Source organism: Notothenia rossii (genome assembly GCF_949606895.1).
Source record: "Notothenia rossii genome assembly, chromosome: 5".
Classification (NCBI taxonomy): domain Eukaryota; kingdom Metazoa; phylum Chordata; class Actinopteri; order Perciformes; family Nototheniidae; genus Notothenia; species Notothenia rossii.
In genome coordinates, this window is record NC_136903.1 from 68,808,047 (window position 1) to 68,826,728 (window position 18,682).

General features: G+C 43.3%; 2 protein-coding genes across 4 annotated transcripts in view; one reads left to right on the plus strand and one right to left on the minus strand.

Annotated features, from left to right (window-relative positions):
- The first annotated feature begins 285 nt into the window (after positions 1 to 285).
- On the plus strand, positions 286 to 5,214 carry LOC307041438 (zinc finger BED domain-containing protein 5-like). Its single transcript, XM_079684842.1, has 2 exons — positions 286 to 1,590; positions 1,829 to 5,214. The coding sequence occupies exons 1-2, from the start codon at positions 523 to 525 to the stop codon at positions 2,264 to 2,266; spliced, it is 1,506 nt and encodes a 501-aa protein (XP_079540968.1). The 5' UTR covers positions 286 to 522; the 3' UTR covers positions 2,267 to 5,214.
- A 573-nt stretch (positions 5,215 to 5,787) lies between these two features.
- Positions 5,788 to 18,682, minus strand: part of cbfa2t2 (CBFA2/RUNX1 partner transcriptional co-repressor 2) — a 31,078-nt gene continuing 18,183 nt past the window's right edge. For all 3 annotated transcript variants that reach the window (XM_079682992.1, XM_079682993.1, XM_079682991.1), the window contains exons 2-11: positions 16,606 to 16,755; positions 16,199 to 16,443; positions 16,008 to 16,097; positions 13,875 to 14,059; positions 12,985 to 13,238; positions 10,967 to 11,052; positions 10,091 to 10,283; positions 8,637 to 8,705; positions 8,211 to 8,401; positions 5,788 to 7,521 (exon numbers count right to left, since the gene is read on the minus strand). In XM_079682992.1, coding sequence (XP_079539118.1) covers positions 7,186 to 7,521; positions 8,211 to 8,401; positions 8,637 to 8,705; positions 10,091 to 10,283; positions 10,967 to 11,052; positions 12,985 to 13,238; positions 13,875 to 14,059; positions 16,008 to 16,097; positions 16,199 to 16,443; positions 16,606 to 16,755 — 1,799 coding nt within the window. In that variant the 3' untranslated portion in view covers positions 5,788 to 7,185. The remainder of the gene's footprint in view (positions 7,522 to 8,210; positions 8,402 to 8,636; positions 8,706 to 10,090; positions 10,284 to 10,966; positions 11,053 to 12,984; positions 13,239 to 13,874; positions 14,060 to 16,007; positions 16,098 to 16,198; positions 16,444 to 16,605; positions 16,756 to 18,682) is intronic.

Below are 18,682 nucleotides of genomic sequence, written 5' to 3' on the forward strand. Positions count from 1 at the left end.
ATTTTGATATGTTTTGATATGACAAATTCCACTAACAGATTCGAACTAAGTGGTCAGTTTATGAAAATAATACCCGTTTCTATGTCTGCTACGACATGGAAGAGCTGGCTAGCCAGGCTGCTCCACACAGAGCTCTGTTTGTTCAAAATTACAACGACTTCCGGTCCGCTCCCGGCACGATGTCTTGTCATGTCACCAACTAGCCCTCTAGCGTTTGCCGCCATATCGTGACACTACCCCCCCCCCCCCCCCTAAATATTAGCATCATAAAACAACAAAAATCATATCACATCGGCAAAATGGCGGCGAAAAAGATAAAATGCAGACAGTACTCTATTGAATATCTTAGCTATGGCTTCATACCGTCTCCTACCAATGCACAACTCCCAATGTGTTTACTTTGCGAACATGTATTTTCCAATGAGGGAATGAAACCATCACGTTTAAAGGAGCACCTTACCAAGATCCACCCGGATAAGGCAGATAAGGAGCGACGGTTCTTCCAGGCCCTCAAAGAGAAACATGGTAGGAGCACCATCAGCACGTCTCTTCGCTAGGAAGACCACCCAGACTGACAGCGGGCTAATAGCGTCATATAACATCTCCTTGCTGATAGCCAAATGTGGGCAGCCGTTCACAATCGGAGAGAAGTTAGTACTCCCTGCCATCAAAGAGGTCATATCTACTGTGATGGAGCGTGATCCCACAGAGGTGCTGAAATCCATCCCACTCAGTAATGACACCGTAGCACGCAGGATTGATGAAATGGGCGCTGATACAGAGGAGCAGCTGTGTGCCATCCTGCGGGAAACTCCATTCAGCCTTCAGCTGGATGAGACAACCACTTCTGACAACAATGTTCTGTTGATGGCCTATGTCCGCTATAGCACCTCCAACAGTCAGGAGATGGCTGAGGAATTTTTATTTTCCAAATATCTGGTCACAGACACCAAGGGCCATACCATTTTTAATGCACTGGATGCTTATCTACAGGAGAAGTCAATCCCGATCAACAACATCCTTGCATGTGCTACTTTCGGTGCGGTTGGCAGGTACCGTGGCTTCACCACTCTGCTGAAGGAGCAGGTCCCGCATGTCCTCACAGTCCACTGTGTCTTGCACCGCCACAACCTTGTGGCCAAATCTAAAAGTCCACCTCTCCACGAGTCTCTCAATGTTGCAGTAAAGGCAATAAACAAAATAAAAGCCCACGCCCTGAATAACAGATTGTTCCGACAGCTGTGTCAGGAAAATGATGAGACCTTTGAGCGTCTTCTTATCCACACTGATGTCCGCTGGCTCTCAAAAGGAAACTGCCTTGCTCGTTTTTGTGAGCTGTTTGACAGCATCGTGGAGTTCCTGGAGGAGGTGGATGCAGCTCTCGGGGAACAGGTGTCATCCAGCCGCTGCGACATCATGTACCTCGCAGACTTCTTTGGCAAAATGAATGAAGTCACGCTGAAGCTCCAAGGAAAAGGAGTTACTCTGATCCAGAGCAAGGCGGTCATCCACAGTCTCACCTCCAGGCTGGATCTATACCGGCAGAGCATAGGCAGGAGGCAGTTTGCTCATTTCCCGCTGTTGACCAAGGTGATCTAGCCTAGGCTACTAAATAATGATAATAATAAATAATACATGTAATAAATGTAGGCTACTCTATGCAACACTATATTTGTGTTCCTGGTTAGTATAAATAACTTATGTTCTGAATGTATTATGAGAATAAAGAAACATCAATTAGTAAACTAATTAGCAATAAAATAACCAGTTTAAAATCGGATGGAAACATTCTGCACCGATAACAATTTCCTGGTTATACTCATTGCAGGTGTCTGAGGCTCTTACCGATGAGCGCCTCCTCATTTACACAGACCACCTGTGGATGGTGAATGCCGACTTGAAGATCCGCTTCAGAGATCTTTTGGACCTCGATGTTCCCACCTGGGTGGTGCAGCCCTTTCAGGCGGACGTGGCGGAATGCGAGCCAGCAATACAGGAGCATGAGCATCTCATCGACATCCAGAGTGATGATGAGGCCCAGGCTATTTTCCGCACCTCTGGCTGGGGCAACATGTGGGTCAAATACTCTCAGCGTTACCCGGCTCTCTGGGAGAAAGCGAGGCTGCTTCTTCTGGCTTTCCCAACCACATACCTCGTGGAGCAGGGATTCAGCCAGGTCCTCCACATGCAGTCCAAGTACCGCAATCGCTTGAACTTGACGGCCTCAGGTGCACTGCGACTGAGCCCGTCTACACTACAGGCATGAAAAAATCTTGAAGCTGGGCGTGTCTGAAGCTTGGCGATTTTTTGCGAGCAACCAATCACATGAATCTCCCACCCCCGACATACAAAGCAATAGCAATGTTAAAACGAAGTAAACTGGATATAAACTCTCCAAACAGGCGAAAAAACTACCAGTTTCACCCACTGTCTCTGCCACCTCCCTCCATGCCTGGTTCCTCCGGTTTGTATCCCGGTAAATAGTTCCGGTCGTAAAGAACCGGGTGATTTGCTACCGTAATATCTCGTTTGGAATATGAGGAAATGAACTGCGGTCTGGCTCTCTCAGCTTGCACGCGGTTTGATTGGCTGAGCTTGCACTGGCGGGATTTGCATAAACGGAATTTGATTGGCTGATGCCAAGCATCGCGCCTCAAAAGTTGAACATTGTTCAACTTTTGATGCCGATAGATGCTCGTGATGCTTGCAAAGCCATGCCATGCTCCCCACAATGCAGTTCGGCGAAGATTCAAAATCTTCTACGTCACCCCATTCAAGTGAATGGGCGAAGCGTTGAAAGCATTTTTTGATGCCTGTAGTGTAGACGTACCGTAACCTCCCCCCCCCCCCCCCCCCGCAATTTGGCGAAATGCAACACCTTTCCGACCTGTTAGTTCTGTAGGCCTAATGTACAGTTTTGTAGCCTACTGTTTGTTCTGCACTGGACATGTGTGAAATTGCTGCTGTTCCGTAGCAGTCTGTTTGTAGTCTCTGCTCTTGTCTGAGTTTGTTTAACACTCATAAATATCATTTTTATTCACATTCACATGGCTTTTCTGCTCTCTGGTAAACTAATGATAATGATATTCCAACTGCCCAGTTAAATCAAATCTATTATTTGGCATTCAGTGACATGCTTTTTAAATGATATAACACAGAATATTAGTCAACATTAATATTCAGGGAAGAAAATAAGTCTACTTTTTTTGATGGGGGGCGGTAAGAGACCTGGATAATGGACAGGGGGGCGCTGGCCCAAAAAAGGTTGAGAACCCCTGTACTAAAGCAATGACACTTCACTTCTCAAACAAAAGCTTATACTGCCACCTCGTGTTTACACACAATATTACACATTTCTTCTGCCTATTGGCCTCTGTTTGGATTAGATTTGATCATTTATTTTCACATTTACAGTTACATTTTCAAAACTCTTCTCACAATTTGCACAACATCCTTCTGTGTAAAGTAAAACATGAAGTAATACAGAATATGCAGTCAATTAACATACTGTGCTTAAAATGGCTTTACATACAATCGTAACCAATATCAAAACGATGGATCTCTTGTTTTTGTTCATACATGTTTAGCAGCAGCTTAGCAGAAAAGAAAACCTATTGTTTTTTGTAAACTATCTGCTACGGTTGACTAGTATGTTCCCGTTGGATAGAAATAGTGTATAGCTAGTGTTCTAAAATGAATATTTGATATTGTGTCAGGTTTGCTTTGTTATGATAGCTGAATAATATCATTGAATAATTCAATTTATAGGAGAGCTTTCTTATTATTTAATAGCTGAATTCAAAGATGGCTCTTGCATATTTCATCACGATTCACTGAATCTGTCCTACTAGGGCAGCGCTTCTCAAAGTGTGGTCCGCGGACTTTTTTCCGCACTCTCGCGGGAATATCTCCGCAATGGAGCGAGCTTTGTTTTTGATTGCATGATATAGCCCAGCGCAACACCTTCATCATCACACATGTTGTTGCCACTTGTTTGTACCATTTTCAGGCGATTTGTAACATGTTCTAGAACAACGATGTGATTTTGGATATTTGTGGAGTTAGGTGGTCCGCGAGTGTTTTTTATTGGTTAAGTGGTCCTTGGTATGAAAAAGTGTGAGAAACACTGTACTAGGGCATTGCGTTCCAAGAATATAGGGTCGTTGGTTGTTCCTAGAGTCTCTAAAAGTACAATGGGAGCCAGAGCCTTTTCTTATCAAGCTCCACATTTGTGGAATCAGCTTCCAGTTTGTGTTCGGGCGGAAGACAGCCTATCCGTTTTTAAGAGTGCGCTTAAGACCTTCCTTTTTGATACAGCTTATAGCCCCTTATAAACAAGGGGCTGATTAGATACAGCCCCTTGTTTTGCTGCTATAGGCTTAGTTTGTCGGGGGACACCTTACTTCTTCCTTCTCTCTGTCTATAGCCTACCTGTGTATTCTCATGTTCCGAATAATCCAGCTTCCCCCAAATTTCTTTTTGGTGTCTATCTACGCATGGATCCTGAGTCGTGGCTGTGCCAGGCTGTTGCTGTGGTCCTGGATCCTGAGTCCTGCATCCTGAGTCCTGGATTTCGAGTCGTGGCTGAACCTGTCACTGTGGTCCTGCCTGACTCTCATCATACTACTTCCCTGATGGCTCCCACAGGACTGTTGACATCCTCGTGGATTCATCTTCTTATTACAGACACATGCATTTCCAAACATTTGGTCTACCTATGTTGTAAATATATGATCTCATCAATTTACACACGGCATCTATTGCACGTCCTGGGAGAGGGATCCCTCCTCTGTTGCTCTCCCTGAGGTTTCTCCCATTTTCCCTTTAAACTGTGGGGTTTCTTTGGAAGTTTTTCCTTGTACGATGTGAGGGTCTAAGGATATTATATGTTGTATTGTCATACTGATATTCTGTACAAACTGTGAAGTTCACTGAGACAAATGTAACATTTGTGATATTGGGCTATATAAATAAACATTGATTGATTAATTGATTGACTGAATGATTCACAACATGAGACAACGAGTGAGAACAAATTAGAGAATTGTGAACCTCATCAGTTGTGCAGTCAAACAAGTTTACTGAAGAAACGACTATTGTCTTTAATTTGACTTATTCTCAGACATTCCTATTTAAGGAAATTATAAACAAAAAAATATAAACTTAATTTAAATAACTTATATTTCTGAAAAGTTATCTGAAGCTGTTATTCACTTTGGTTGGAAGAAACTTCAGAGCTATTTTTTAATAGAAAATTAGTTTATCTTATCGCTGCTATTTGTTCCACTCTTAAATCATTTGATTAAACGAAAGCTAAAGCAAATATCTGAAACACTAAGTTTCAAGTGCTAGATAGATACATATTGCATGATTGTATTTAGAAATGATTCTTAGATATTAAATACAACCCCGATAAATGCCATGCTAACTAAACAACAATGAGCAAACTGAAAATAGATTCTACATTGATGGTGTATTATTAATTAGATTTAGCTTATAATTAATTGTGCAGCTTTTTGTCAAGATTGTCTGATTCACTGACTAATGCAGATTATACATATGACTAATATTGATCAGGCAGTTATATCTGAGATCTATTAACAGTGGCAGTAAATAAGACTTTTAATTGTATGTCGAAGAAGGAGATGCGTCTTTCTATGTTGTATGTTTTATTTCATGCTTAACTCCTATCAACATGACTTATAATTGAAGATTTTGTTTATTTCATCAAATATTCCATATATATATATATATATATATAGCTGGAGAAAAAGACAAAAGCAAATGTGAATTAATTCTATTTCTTTATTTCATACTTCATGTCAAGATATCTTTTTTTCATATGAACGTATGCCTCATAATAAAGAACGTGTTTAAAGAACAAAGTAAATCGTGGCTCACAAAATAAAAGCATTCTCTCATAATATACTTTACAAAGTCATTTTACAACAAACAAAAACACAAGAACAATGTGTCGATGCAACAGCGGAGTACCATAAATCAAAGTTCCTCACTAAACATTTGACTTGAACCTAACTGCGGCAAAAGAAGACCTGTACATACAAATACAGTTTAGCTCCTGAGATTCTCCATGGGACAGTCACTGCTCCAAACCTGAACCACGGCAACAGTAGCACCAGTGGCAAGATTTAATTGTCATCCTTTATGCCTGCTTTGGTTAAAAACTGTACTCTGTTACAAACCCCAGATGCAAAATTGCAGTGGTGGAAGATATGGAGCAAAATCTGACCCCCGTCATACACAACTGGTGAAGCAAACAAGTGCCAAAATGAAACTGCAGCCAGAATAAAGTCTGAACCTTATCCTCCTGCCCTTACTTGATCCAATCCTCATCACCTGTGAAGATGTCTGGTGATCAAAAAGGAAAAATAGGGACGAATGTTCCGGTCGTTATAAAAGTAGATATAATGTGGTGTTGGAGTATAATTATCTCTTGTTCACAACAACATTTACAGGCAATGAATGACGAGACTCTCTCTTCAGCGACTGGAAACTTTGGTGATGCAGAAGCGGCTTGAGATACCTGAACACTTCACTTTTATATTGCTTTGACAAAAGTTATCATATGCTGTACAATATTCACTGATGGCACAACCGCATTCACACATGAAAACCTGACATGAATTTGGCGAGCATATATGTATGTATACAGGAGGAGCTGCAGAGATTGTGTTGTCTACTCTCAGATTTTCGGCTGGTACTATCACACGGTTTACATTTTCCATCACCACCTCCCAAACTTAAATCTATACACAACAAAGTGGGAGTATTGGTCGGTGGAGGAGGCGTTTTCCATAGTTTTTTGTATCTCCTCGTATGCCTCCCTTTCATAACTGCCTCCCCTCAGCCAGAGATAAACTGAGAGCTATCCTCAGTTTTTTTCCGCTGCTTGCAGATCCAACATTTTTTTGGAGGAACAAAAACACGTTTCCATCTGTTAGGGAGATCTGCTCATCCAATAGATGCGTTCGAGACGAGTTCTCCTTTTCTTTGCCAAAGCCAAAGTCCCAGTTGACATATCACTCAGTCATCCGTAATCTGTCCTTTTTTCACTGCCAAAGAGTATGACGAAAAAAATCTGTTACCCTAACTTAACCCAGAAAATAGTTCCCTTAAGTAAGAAAGAGGATAGGTGACACGTTCAGCGCGGATGTCTTTCACCTCCTAGTGTCCGTTGGTCTCGGGGCCCGAGGCAGGGGTGGAAGGGGTGGAGGAGCGAGAAGCGACTGAAGCCTTTTCTCCACCAGGACTGCAAACTGAAGGAACACTGTCAGGGGTCTTCACCGCGGAAAGACCAACAGGAGAGACCCCTGCTGCTGCTGCTGCTGCCGCCCTGCTGGCAGTGATGGCAGACACTGGTTTGGGCTGAGCCTGGAGGCCTGGGCTGCAGATGAGGTGGTGCCTCTCCCAGTCTTTGTGCTGGCAGAAGGAGCCGCAGTAGCGAGCGGCGTTACAGCCGCTGCACGTCTCGCTAGCTTTACGCCCACAGTTCCAGCAACACTGAGGAAGGACAGAGAGACAACTGTAAATTTCACAGGAATTTAAAGTCAGGAAAGAAGGAATTATAGACAGGATATGCAAGGAAGCACATACAGATTTGTGTGTCTGCTTAGTAAGCTTTTACAAAATAAAAGCATGAAACAACTTATTGACATATTATTACCTTTAAATTTGATAAACTTGATAGCAAACACTTTTTCAATAAAACAAAACTGCAGACAAGGAGCAATGTTGATATTCATTTTCAGTAGTGTTTCTGGCTGCCTGATGAATTTAGGTCCAATATTCATTCTACATCAAGCTCTGTTTTTGCTCTCCACCCTGAGGGAAATATCTAACGTTTTAGCAGCTAGGTGCTGTTGGTTACATTTTTAGAGCTTTTCCACAAAAAAACACTGAACATCAAAACACTGATAAGCATGATAACAGTGATTCAAATATGTGAATTTACATGCAAAAATTAATAAAACTGAAATGATAGACTGTAAAGCTTAGTAGAGCTGAGCATCAGACTCAGGTGATGACCATGTCTGCATTTAATGTCACTGAGATGTAGTCATTTAATCAAATATTGTTATAAAAGGATATGATTTTAGCAGCTTTGATTTTGAATATGTGTGCTTGTATGTAGAGTCTGTCTTATTAAAGCATGACCTCAAAGAGCCTCCAGAATCTAAATCTCTGCTCACCTCGCTGGAATCCTCCTGCTCGTTGATGACCAAGATGGCGTCCGCTTTAGCCTTCTTCTTTGCATCGGACAGAGTCTTTTCCATCTTTGCCCTTTCAGAAGAAATCATTTCAAATGCCTTCTGCTCAGCCTCCGCTACTGCTTTCTGGACCTCATCCATGGCCTGCCGCTTCACCTCATTCACTGCTTCTTCTGCACATCAGAGGAGACAAATGTTGCAATTGCAAGTTTAAACTCTGCACAATAGCATCGGTAAAAATAGACCAAGGATCAGCACACAGTTTAATGTTATGTGATCAAAACATTTACTCTTTAATCTTGATGTAATGCTTGAATACAATTCAACCAGGATTATCTTTATGTCTACCTTTAGCATTTTTTTTTCATACCACATCAAACACTTTTTACACATGATGGGTGTTCTTACCAGCTTTCCTCCAGATCTCATCCGTAACGTATGCTGATCCTGGCCGAGGAGCAAAGTCTCGCTGGGAGTCTGCGGGAGAGAAGAGACAGAAGGGATTAGCACTTGCCAAGGATTATAAAGATATTAAGATGACTCATTGTTCAAATAATGTCAGATTTTGTGACTGACAGCTCAATCAAGGTAACAGGTGCTCACAAAGAGAGGCTACAGAGGCATGCTTTGATATTATCTGTGTCATCCGCTCTTTTATTTTTGTGCTTGATGCAAACAAGTCTGCATATCTAGGCCACACAACAACCATAATTGTTGTTTATCGGAGTCTTGGACTGATGTGAGATCTGACAGCTTTAGAAAGGAATGTGTTTGGCTTGGAGGCAATTTGCGGACCAACAAGCTGTGTCAACATTCTGTCTGTTCCCTTGAATCCATCTCTCTTTTCCTGCATCTCAATTCATGTCTGTGTCGCTACTGTGCCTCTCCAACCCCGCCACCTGGCTCATATCCTTCTTCCCCCATCTTTATATCTTCCGTCTCACCACCGCTTTCTCTCTTTTCCTTCATTTACATCCTCTCCCTTCAACCAAGCCTGTATACACCCTCCCTGCCGCCGTTTCCACCCCCACTGCAGTCTTCCTGAGCTCGAGCCCAGGCAGGCGGGCTTCCCGGCTGGGGGCCCAGATGGTGCTCAGGCGAGTCAGCCAGCTCTGGGTCTCTGAGCCTGCAGGACGGCAGGACAGCCCTTCTGTGGCCGATATGGCCGAGGCCAGTCCTGGCACCTGTCTGTGACTATGGACCAGCAGGGGGAAGGCAAGGCTGGCACTCAGAGAGAACTGTGCCAGGACACAGCAGACTGAGGGAGGCACTGACACCGGGCTGAGCTGCAGGACTGTTCATGACCACTAGAGGGCGTAAAGAGTATGAAATAGAAGAAAGAGGCTGTCCTGGTTGGTTCTCACAACCTTTAGTATCATGATTCATGTCCACTAAGTACATCTCAGGAAGTTCCAATTATTATTAAAAATCTCTCTGCATTTAAGTTAAGGTTTTGGAACAGACTTACATTTATGTAAAACCTGTTGTGCCAATATGTGTGGCTTTTTTTTTTAGGATCTGACACTGATGCTTATTCATATTAAGCAAAAAGGATCAGTTATTCTAAAAAACAAATCATGAATAACACACACAAATGTACTACATTTTGTTCTCCTACATAGCATACGTTCTCAGAGCTTGGGTAAATAAAACCATCTGCCTGGTAGTTAATTCTACCAGACTTAATGATTTTTGTCATTTCTGGTGAACTGTCATTTTTAAGCTCACTGATTTACTGACTAACTTTGAATGGTGTTGCTTCATGGCTCATAACGCAATCTTCTCATGTTTAGAATCCAATCATAGAGTTATTGCCTTTTGAGGCAAACCAACGTAATTGAATTAAAAATAGCGGTACTAACCTGACTCTGCTGAGTGGGGGCTGTGTGTCTTGGAGAAGGGAGTGGAGGCGGACCCTCCTTTGCGGGGGTCTTCCTGCTCGCTCGAACGCCGTCTCCAGTAGTTGAGCTCCTCTCGGTCGGACTCCTGGCATCGTCTGAGCACGCTCACTGACCTCCGGGTCTTTTCCACCATGTCCACAATGCAGTTCAACACCTGCAGGATGACGAAGGACACACAATGTCACTGAGTTTTTTCCTCAAAGGTCCCCTATTATACTGTTCTTCATCAATATATTATAGGTCTCAGATATATACAAAACATGTCTCTGAAGTGTTTGGCTCAAAATACCAAACAGATCACCCAGTGTAGTATCCCATAAACCCCAGATTTTCTCTCCGTTACTTTAGATGAAAAGAAGGAGCCCCTCCCCACGCCCCTCTGAGAGATATTTGGTTTAAAAAGAACACAATGGTGCTCTAGGAGGAGATTTCGGTGATAAGGTGGGGGTGGGGGTGGGGGTTACCTTGGTTGGTGATTGGCTAATGGTTACACAAGCCAAACAATCGTTATGACATCATAAAGTGGCCACAATCTGATCAGCTCATTTTCAGACAGGTTTTTATATAAATGGATCAGAACAAAAAGAGAGAAAAACTTTTTTCCTGAAACTTTCAGAATCTCTTTACACAGAGGGGACACATGTTGATGTATACAATACATGAAAAAGTGGATTTAGCATAATAGGTGACCTTTAACCAAAATAATTAATCTTATCTCATTAAATGTAGTACAAATTGAGGAAATCTTTTTTTGGGAGTTGCTATTTTGTCATTGCAAAAAATATTCTTTCTATATCCCAAGCCATTAGCAGTAGTGGTGCCTGTCTGCAGACTTACATGGTCCAGATGCCTCCATTCATCAGCCCACTCTCTGTCTGTCAGTCTGTGGTCCACCGGTTCCTCGCGGTAGCCTCCGTTAGTGCCTGATTAAAACACGCACAAGACAGACCACAGGCAAATGTGATTAACATTATTTTTAATGTACAAAGAAGCCACAAGTGACAGTAAGTGGGTACACGTTGTGTGTGTCTATATCTGTGTTAAAGCTGAGCTGTTTTCAACACTCCACAAAATGAATTACTTGCTTAACATTTCACTTAATTCGAGATTTATTTATCATATATTGGAATTATATATTTTCCTCACATAGCAGAAGGGACATTATTAAAAGGCAGTATTTTCTTACACCCATAATATAGTGTGACAGGAGAGAGGTAAAGTAGATGGAGGGCAGAAAATAAGAAAAGAGTCAAGATGAAGTGGGGGATTGTGAGAGAGAAAGGTGGGGTGAAAGAGAAAAGGAGAAGCCTGTGATGCAAAACAGACTTCCAGCAGCCACAGCCTGCACACATCTGGAAGTCAGCTGTCAACCACACACACACACTCCCCAAATGTCTCCCTTAGCACCTCCCCTCCTGGAGCTCACAGCATTCCAGTAGGGAGACACTGAGGCTGAGTGGAGTGGCTCCACTTCTAAACACAACCAGCCATGGACACACACACACACACACACACACACACACACACACACACACACACACACACACACACACACACACACACACACACACACACACACACACACACACACACACACACACACACACACACACACACACACACACACACACACACACACACACACACACACACACACACACACACACACACACACACACACACACACACACACACACACACACACACACACACACACACACACACACACACACACACACACACACACACACACACATTACAGTAATAACAGTTTGCAAAAACAAGCTTGTACTCACGCAGAGAGCAACACATTTATTTAAACATGTCAGACAAACACACTCACTACAAAGACTTAGCTAACCACAATCTCTTAAAATTGAGCAAGAAACAGCCAACAAGAAGCCACATGCAGACTAGGTCGGCTCAAAAAAACAATTTCTTCATGCAAACACAATCCTTTCCCTCGACCTCTTCTCTACTCCTGGTTTTCATCAGTGTTCATCAGTTCAAAGCCACGAGTGTGTCGACTGATGTGTTTATGCGTGCGCGCGCGTGTGTGTGTGTTTGTGTGTGTGTGTGTGTGTGCCTATGAGTTAAGTGGCGGCAGGCGGGCGGGAGGCTGTCAGACAAGGGACTAAGGCCTCGTAAACACAGCACCTCTACCATGAACATATCAAGGTATGTTTCTGTGTGTGTGTGCCTGTGAGCTACTGCTGTTTCCACTGCGTGCTGACAAGTCCCAAATGGAGGCTAGATATACACCAGAGTAGATCCAACCCTCACTGCCTGGACAGTATGGCTCTGTTTATACACACGTGTAGACTCCAGAGATATGTATGGGGACTGCAACACAAACACACAGACCACCCCGTATCACTCACAGTATACGTGTGTGTTGCGAAGCTTTACATTACATTAAACGTTTTTGGGTTGAATTAATTTGTGAAGAAGATACAGATATGCTGAAGGTAGTGGAGAAAGAGCAGAAGTGATTGAAGCAGAAAGGGGCAGGTTCTGCTGGTAATGGCTGAAAGCGTCACATGATAGGAGGATGTCAGAGTCACAAAATGAAAACAGCATGGTTATTTAGTTGGTTGCTCAAGAAGAGGGAGAATGAGGGAGTGAAGAAGTGGCGTAATTGTAAATTACATTAAAAGTTTTTGGGTTTAATTTATTTGCAGCAATGTAATTAATTGAATAATTTAAGTACGCACACCAAATGAGGGGCAACAATTGATGAATGTCTGATGCTTGTTTAAATAAACTATCCACTACCAGCAGCTACGAGTGAGATTGAACATCTCTTTAGAAATAAATACTTATCAGATGCTTAGACTTATCAGAACTTTACGTACCGGGTAGTCTGGGCCTGTCTTTGAGCTCACGGATCTCCAACAAGCGCTGGCTGTGCTCGCGGTGTAGGATATGTGGTGCTGCGATGTCATCCAGGGCGTAGTGCTGCAGGGGGGGAGGGGTCGGGTGAAGCTGGGCGCTGAGGGGCAGCGGGTGGGCGGGGCTGTGTCGGGGAGCAGGGCTGATGGTGCAAATCCGTTTGGCGGCGGGTTCCATGGCTGCGGGGGGACGTTCATGAAAACCATTCTCTTTAGCTCTGCAGAAGAGAGGGCAGCAGAAGAATGACAGCTGTTTATATATGATTCAACTAACATACAAAGATGGCAAAAGTACACACATCCTTTACTCAAGTAGAAGTACAGATACTCGTGTTTAAAAATACTCCGGTAAAAGTAAAAGTACTGACTAAACTTCTTTATTCAAGTAAAAGTAAAGAAGTATGGGCTTCGAAATGTACTTAAGTAAAAAGTACCCATAACTACCAGCTGTTTTAAAGAGTAACTGAACTAACTTTATATTAATAGAACAATAATGTCATTGTTAGCTAATGAATGTTTCCATGCTGAACAACGGCAGAATGACAAAGTTTTTCATTGGTCTCTCTTGTTTAGAGAAGACCAGGAAATGATGAATACACGGATCGTGTTAAAATCAACAGGCACGCAATGACTCTAAATAATAATGATCAGGTCACCAAACACACATTAACACTAAAGTAACCAGCCTGTTTTGAAAATGTAAGAAGTAGAAAGTACAGGTATTTGTGTTAAAAATGTAAGAGGTAAAAAGTCATCAGAAAAATAAGTAGTGGAGTAAAATGTACTTAAGTACACTAACAAAGTATTTGTACTCCACTACTTCCCACCTCTGTTAACATGTAGTATTTTCTAACCTGTGGGGGCTGTGTCTCTTGGTCACTGCCTCTGGAGGCTCCATCAGCAGCTCCGAGGAGTCTGGAGAGGAGGCCATGGTGGTGCTCAGCAGGAGATGCTCGTGCTGGGACAGATACTGGGCGGGGGTCTGCTTGGCTGCCCGTGCACAGTGGAGGAGCTCTCTCTGCAGCAGGGGGAGGTTGGCCTGGAAAGAAGAAAAATAGAAAGTCTAAAAAACTCTGGCAAATAAACTAATCTTCCTATTTTTGATAGAACCCTGTTGTACCAGTTTAAATATCATCCATCTGTCACTCACATGAGTCACACCTTAAATTCAGAGTAAAACACAAAAAAGAAAATGAGCACTAGTCAGCTTATCATTAAAGTAGTGGGGGGGGGAGAGCTGGAGCCAGGAGACCACCAGCACACTGTACCAGGGCTAAGAGACACATTGTAAGTTATGCCTCCCTGGGAAGACGCTATAGTGGGAGTGGGGGGTTTTAGGTGGGGGCACTGACTCCTTGAGGTCTGGCTGTAAGGCTCAATTTGGGTCTGGGTGTTGTTCTGCGGCTGCCTCCATGGTGGCTGTGGCCTCCCTGGCCCAAACGAAAATAAATGTGTTTTCTATGCTGCTGCTGAAGTTGGTTACTCATTACTGTGTTGATCAAAGCATAGATAAAGAGGCTTATACACTTCGAAACATTTCATAACAAATGATACACTGACTCCACTTCTCCCTCATTGCTTACCTTCTCTCTTTTTTAAATGTTTATCTGTGACTGTCTCAGTCCTATCTTTCCATCTCGCTTTTGTTCCCCGCATTTCCCTAATTAGGAACAGACTCCGGTGTGTTTGCAATTACGCCACTTCCTCACTCCCTCATTCTCCCTCCTCTTGAGCAACCAACTAAATAACCATGCTGTTTTCATTTTGTGACTCTGACATCCTCCTATCATGAGGCGCTTTCAGCCATTACCTAGGAGAACCTGCCCTTTTCTGCTTGAATCTGTCTCCACTAGCTTCAGCATATCTGTACCTTCTTCACAAAAGGTGCTGATAGATCTGCTTTATGGTCCACTCTTTGTCTCACCCCTATGCTGTCTTTCCCCCCCTATCTCCCATGCTTCCCTCCCCGGGGCCCCAGCTAGTGGACACGTGCTGTGTGTCAGTTGAGCAGAGGGCTCTCTGGGGTTCAGCGGGGCGGATGCTGGATTGGCGGCGCCTTGGCAGCTGAATGGTCTTTTAAAAACAGGACAGCGGCTCCATATGGCACACTTAAGCTCATAAAAAAGGGAAGGGAACACTTTATAGGCATGTTTCACACTTCCGAGTTCCCACTTTCCTCCTTATCCACCTCACCCTAACTTTGTCCCATTTGTTGATTTCTCTCCTACTCTTTTTCTTAGTGCTGACTACTCTAATAGGAGTTGGAATTGAGTTGTAGGGACCCAACCTTCTCGTATAAATTAAAAGAAGGAGGGGAACAGAGGTTTCTTGTATAAGCACTCTCGGGCAGACAGATGGAGGGGCTCCAAAGGTGACTAATAGGTAAGTGTGGAAAAACAGCAGATTTCAACTGACTGAAGATTTATAGGCTGCTTTACCGAGGGGAGCTACTAAAAAGTATACTCTTGAAGACTCCCTTGGTTACAAAGGGGCTCAAGAGGCAGTTTAACACACCGACTCATCTGCTGCTCGTCAAGTCAACACGCAGATCTCAATAAGTCACTTTGAACTGCAGAGAAGCTGTTCATTCAGTTGGAGAATACACATATTCTTATTTATTACTACTGCATTTTATCCTAGAAACACAGTAATAAAATCAAACAAACATGTGATTTTCCCAACATGACTCACAAGCTCTGGTGTGATTGCCATTATTGACATCATACTGAATGAATGTTATGTAATCGAATAACCTTGTCTTTGTCACGTTACTCTGCAATAAATGATGCTGAGTTCAACCAACTCAGCCAGGAGAAGTGGGGGTGATCCTTATATTATTCTGAAGGGGTAACTATAGGGTGAAGGGTATAAAAGTTAAACTGAGACAGGGAAGAAAATACTTCTGCAAAGAAAAAAAAGGAAGTAGTCCAACTGAATAATGCAAAGCAAATATTGGTAGATGGGTGGGAGGTTGGAGATGTGTTTACCTTGAGGAAAGGAATAACAAAGGGCCGTAAGGGGAAATTGGTAGCCTCCTGAAGCCGTGAATGGAACTCCTCAATGGTAACCGTGGAATTCTAGGAGACCAAAAAGTGAGGTTAAACAAATAAGTCAATCCGTCATGAAGACAAAAGCAGATACATATTCTAAAATAATTAACTTCCACACAAGAACTTACCACAAGGGCCAGAACCAGGCTGCGGACGCTGTCTCCAATCTCAGGAGAGATGTCGTTGCCAAACTGCTGCAGCGTGGTCAGGAAACGTTTCAGCTTGCTCAGCTGGCGAGCCCCGCAGGTGGCCGGCAGCTGCTGGTTGGCCAGCGAGGAGGAAGAGGAAGAGGACGGTCCGTTGCTGTAACGCTGCGGTGGAGATGGCACTGCATTCAGGGTTGGTGGGGAATGATGATGATTCCCATTGGTCACTGGGGAGAAAACCGAGAAGAAGAGGGGAGAAATTAATATTGTCCTCTCTTCTAGTGGACCCATTTATGACATTAAGGATATCATGAAAATTACGCCTTAGGCTAGCTGTTTATAGTATTAAAGAAACCTTGTGTAAGAAAACATTCTAGAAGGACCCTTACATGCTGTGGTGGAAAAGGAGGCCGGGCGAGGGCCGCTGGGGTTGACAGAAGGCAGGGGGGGCATCGTGGAGCTGATGGGGGCTGATCTGGAATGAGTCTTAGCATCCACAGGAGAACCGGGCATGGCAGGGCTCTTCTTCTCTCTACTGTCTGCAGAAAGAGAAAGAGAAAGAGAGAGGTCAGCTGTGGTTAAAAAATGTTGTTGTCATATTCAAAATTCTCTGTGAATTAAACGTACAGCATATACACAAATGAACAAATTAATTTCAAAGACACAACCACTTTATTGAAAAAAAAAAGAGAAGGAATGTAATGTGTCCAAATTACAAATAAACAAGCAAATAAAAAAAGGCAGCTGTTGCTTTCAGCCCAATATTTAAAATGAATGCAAACGTTTCAGGTCTATAGCCACAAAAGAAAACTAAAATGCCCACCCCCCAAACCCACTTCAACATCATACAACACATACTGCCAGGGCACCAACCACCCTGCACCAGCCGCCCCCCCCCCCCTCCCCATCAAAGAGCCAGATGTCTAAAGTTTAGCCCCTCACTCCCCAACTATTCAGATCAATAACAGAAGAAATGCTGAAGAAGCCTATTGTGTGGGAGAAGAATGCCCCCTCATTGAGCTCCCAAGTAAATGGGGGGTGGGGGGGGGCGGAGAGAGAAAGGGACAGGGTTATTTCACGCTTTACTAACAAGATAGGCAAAGCTTTTGAATGTTAAACGCAACTTCTCAATATGCTATTGCCTCTGAATGAGACCACCAGATAAGGGGTATGGAGAAAGTGAAATGGGGGTGTGGCGGCGGGGAGATGTGGGATCAGAAGGCGTCTTTGTCTCTTGGAGTTCCATGAAGACAGGGTCCCGTCTCCATTTAGAGTGGATCAGACTTTTCTAACTGCTTTAAGAATGGACGATTAATAGACAAGCCTGGTCTCGCAGGTCATGGGTCAGCTGAGAGCAGCTTTTTAAATGTGGTTTCATGCTTTTAGGGCTTTGGTTTCAATGGCACCCATTATATCTTTTTCACAGCTATGAACTCTGCATGGCCTTGAGCCACAGGGATCGAGTTTATAAAGGCTTCAGTTAGGAGGTTTAAGCCGTCAGTAGGTAACTCGTGAGAACTCGTAAGGATACATTAAAAAAATAAAAGAAATCAGTGCACTACGAATTCAGAGAAAAGTTTTGTTGTACGCTGAGCTGGTCTAAGGATGGAGGGTCTTGCATGCTTTATACACACTTAAGACTTTGGATTATATAAACACAATTTGATTGATAGGTAAACAAGCATGATTGCGCACACAAAATAAACTCCACAACAAAGCTCTCAGCCATGCTTTCTCTTTCTAGACTGAATCTGAACACTTCAATCTGCACTCATCTGTAACTGATATCTAATACTTCCCTGAAAATGAAAAACAATATGCACTTAACCTGAATGGAAATCTAATAAAAGCTAACTTTTGCTATGTATTTAAATGATTTAAATGCACCGACTGCTGCTGAATGACCCGGCCAGCAGCAAAATACATTTAAGCCTCTTTTAAACGTTCTCCTATGTACTAGTGAATGGTGCTTTTTAACCAACATTTTAAAATACAACATGCTAACATGACCAACCTGAAAATGTAATACATTCCCAAAAGGGTATTATGGGAATTATCAGGTGCTATATCCCTCTGGTTCTTTCTCAGCCCTGTGGCCTGTCTGCCATCACTCCACCTGTTCCCCAACACAGGGGGCAGGAAGGAGGGATATATGTAGACATTTGGACATCACACACGCAGCCTGCCAGTGCACTGCGGGAACGCGCACGCACACACACACACACACACACACACACACACACACACACACACACACACACACACACACACACACACACACACACACACACACACACACACACACACACACACACACACACACACACACACACACACACACACACACACACACACACACACACACACACACACACACACACACACACACACACACACACACACACACACACACACACACACACACACACACACACACACACACACACACACACACACACACACACA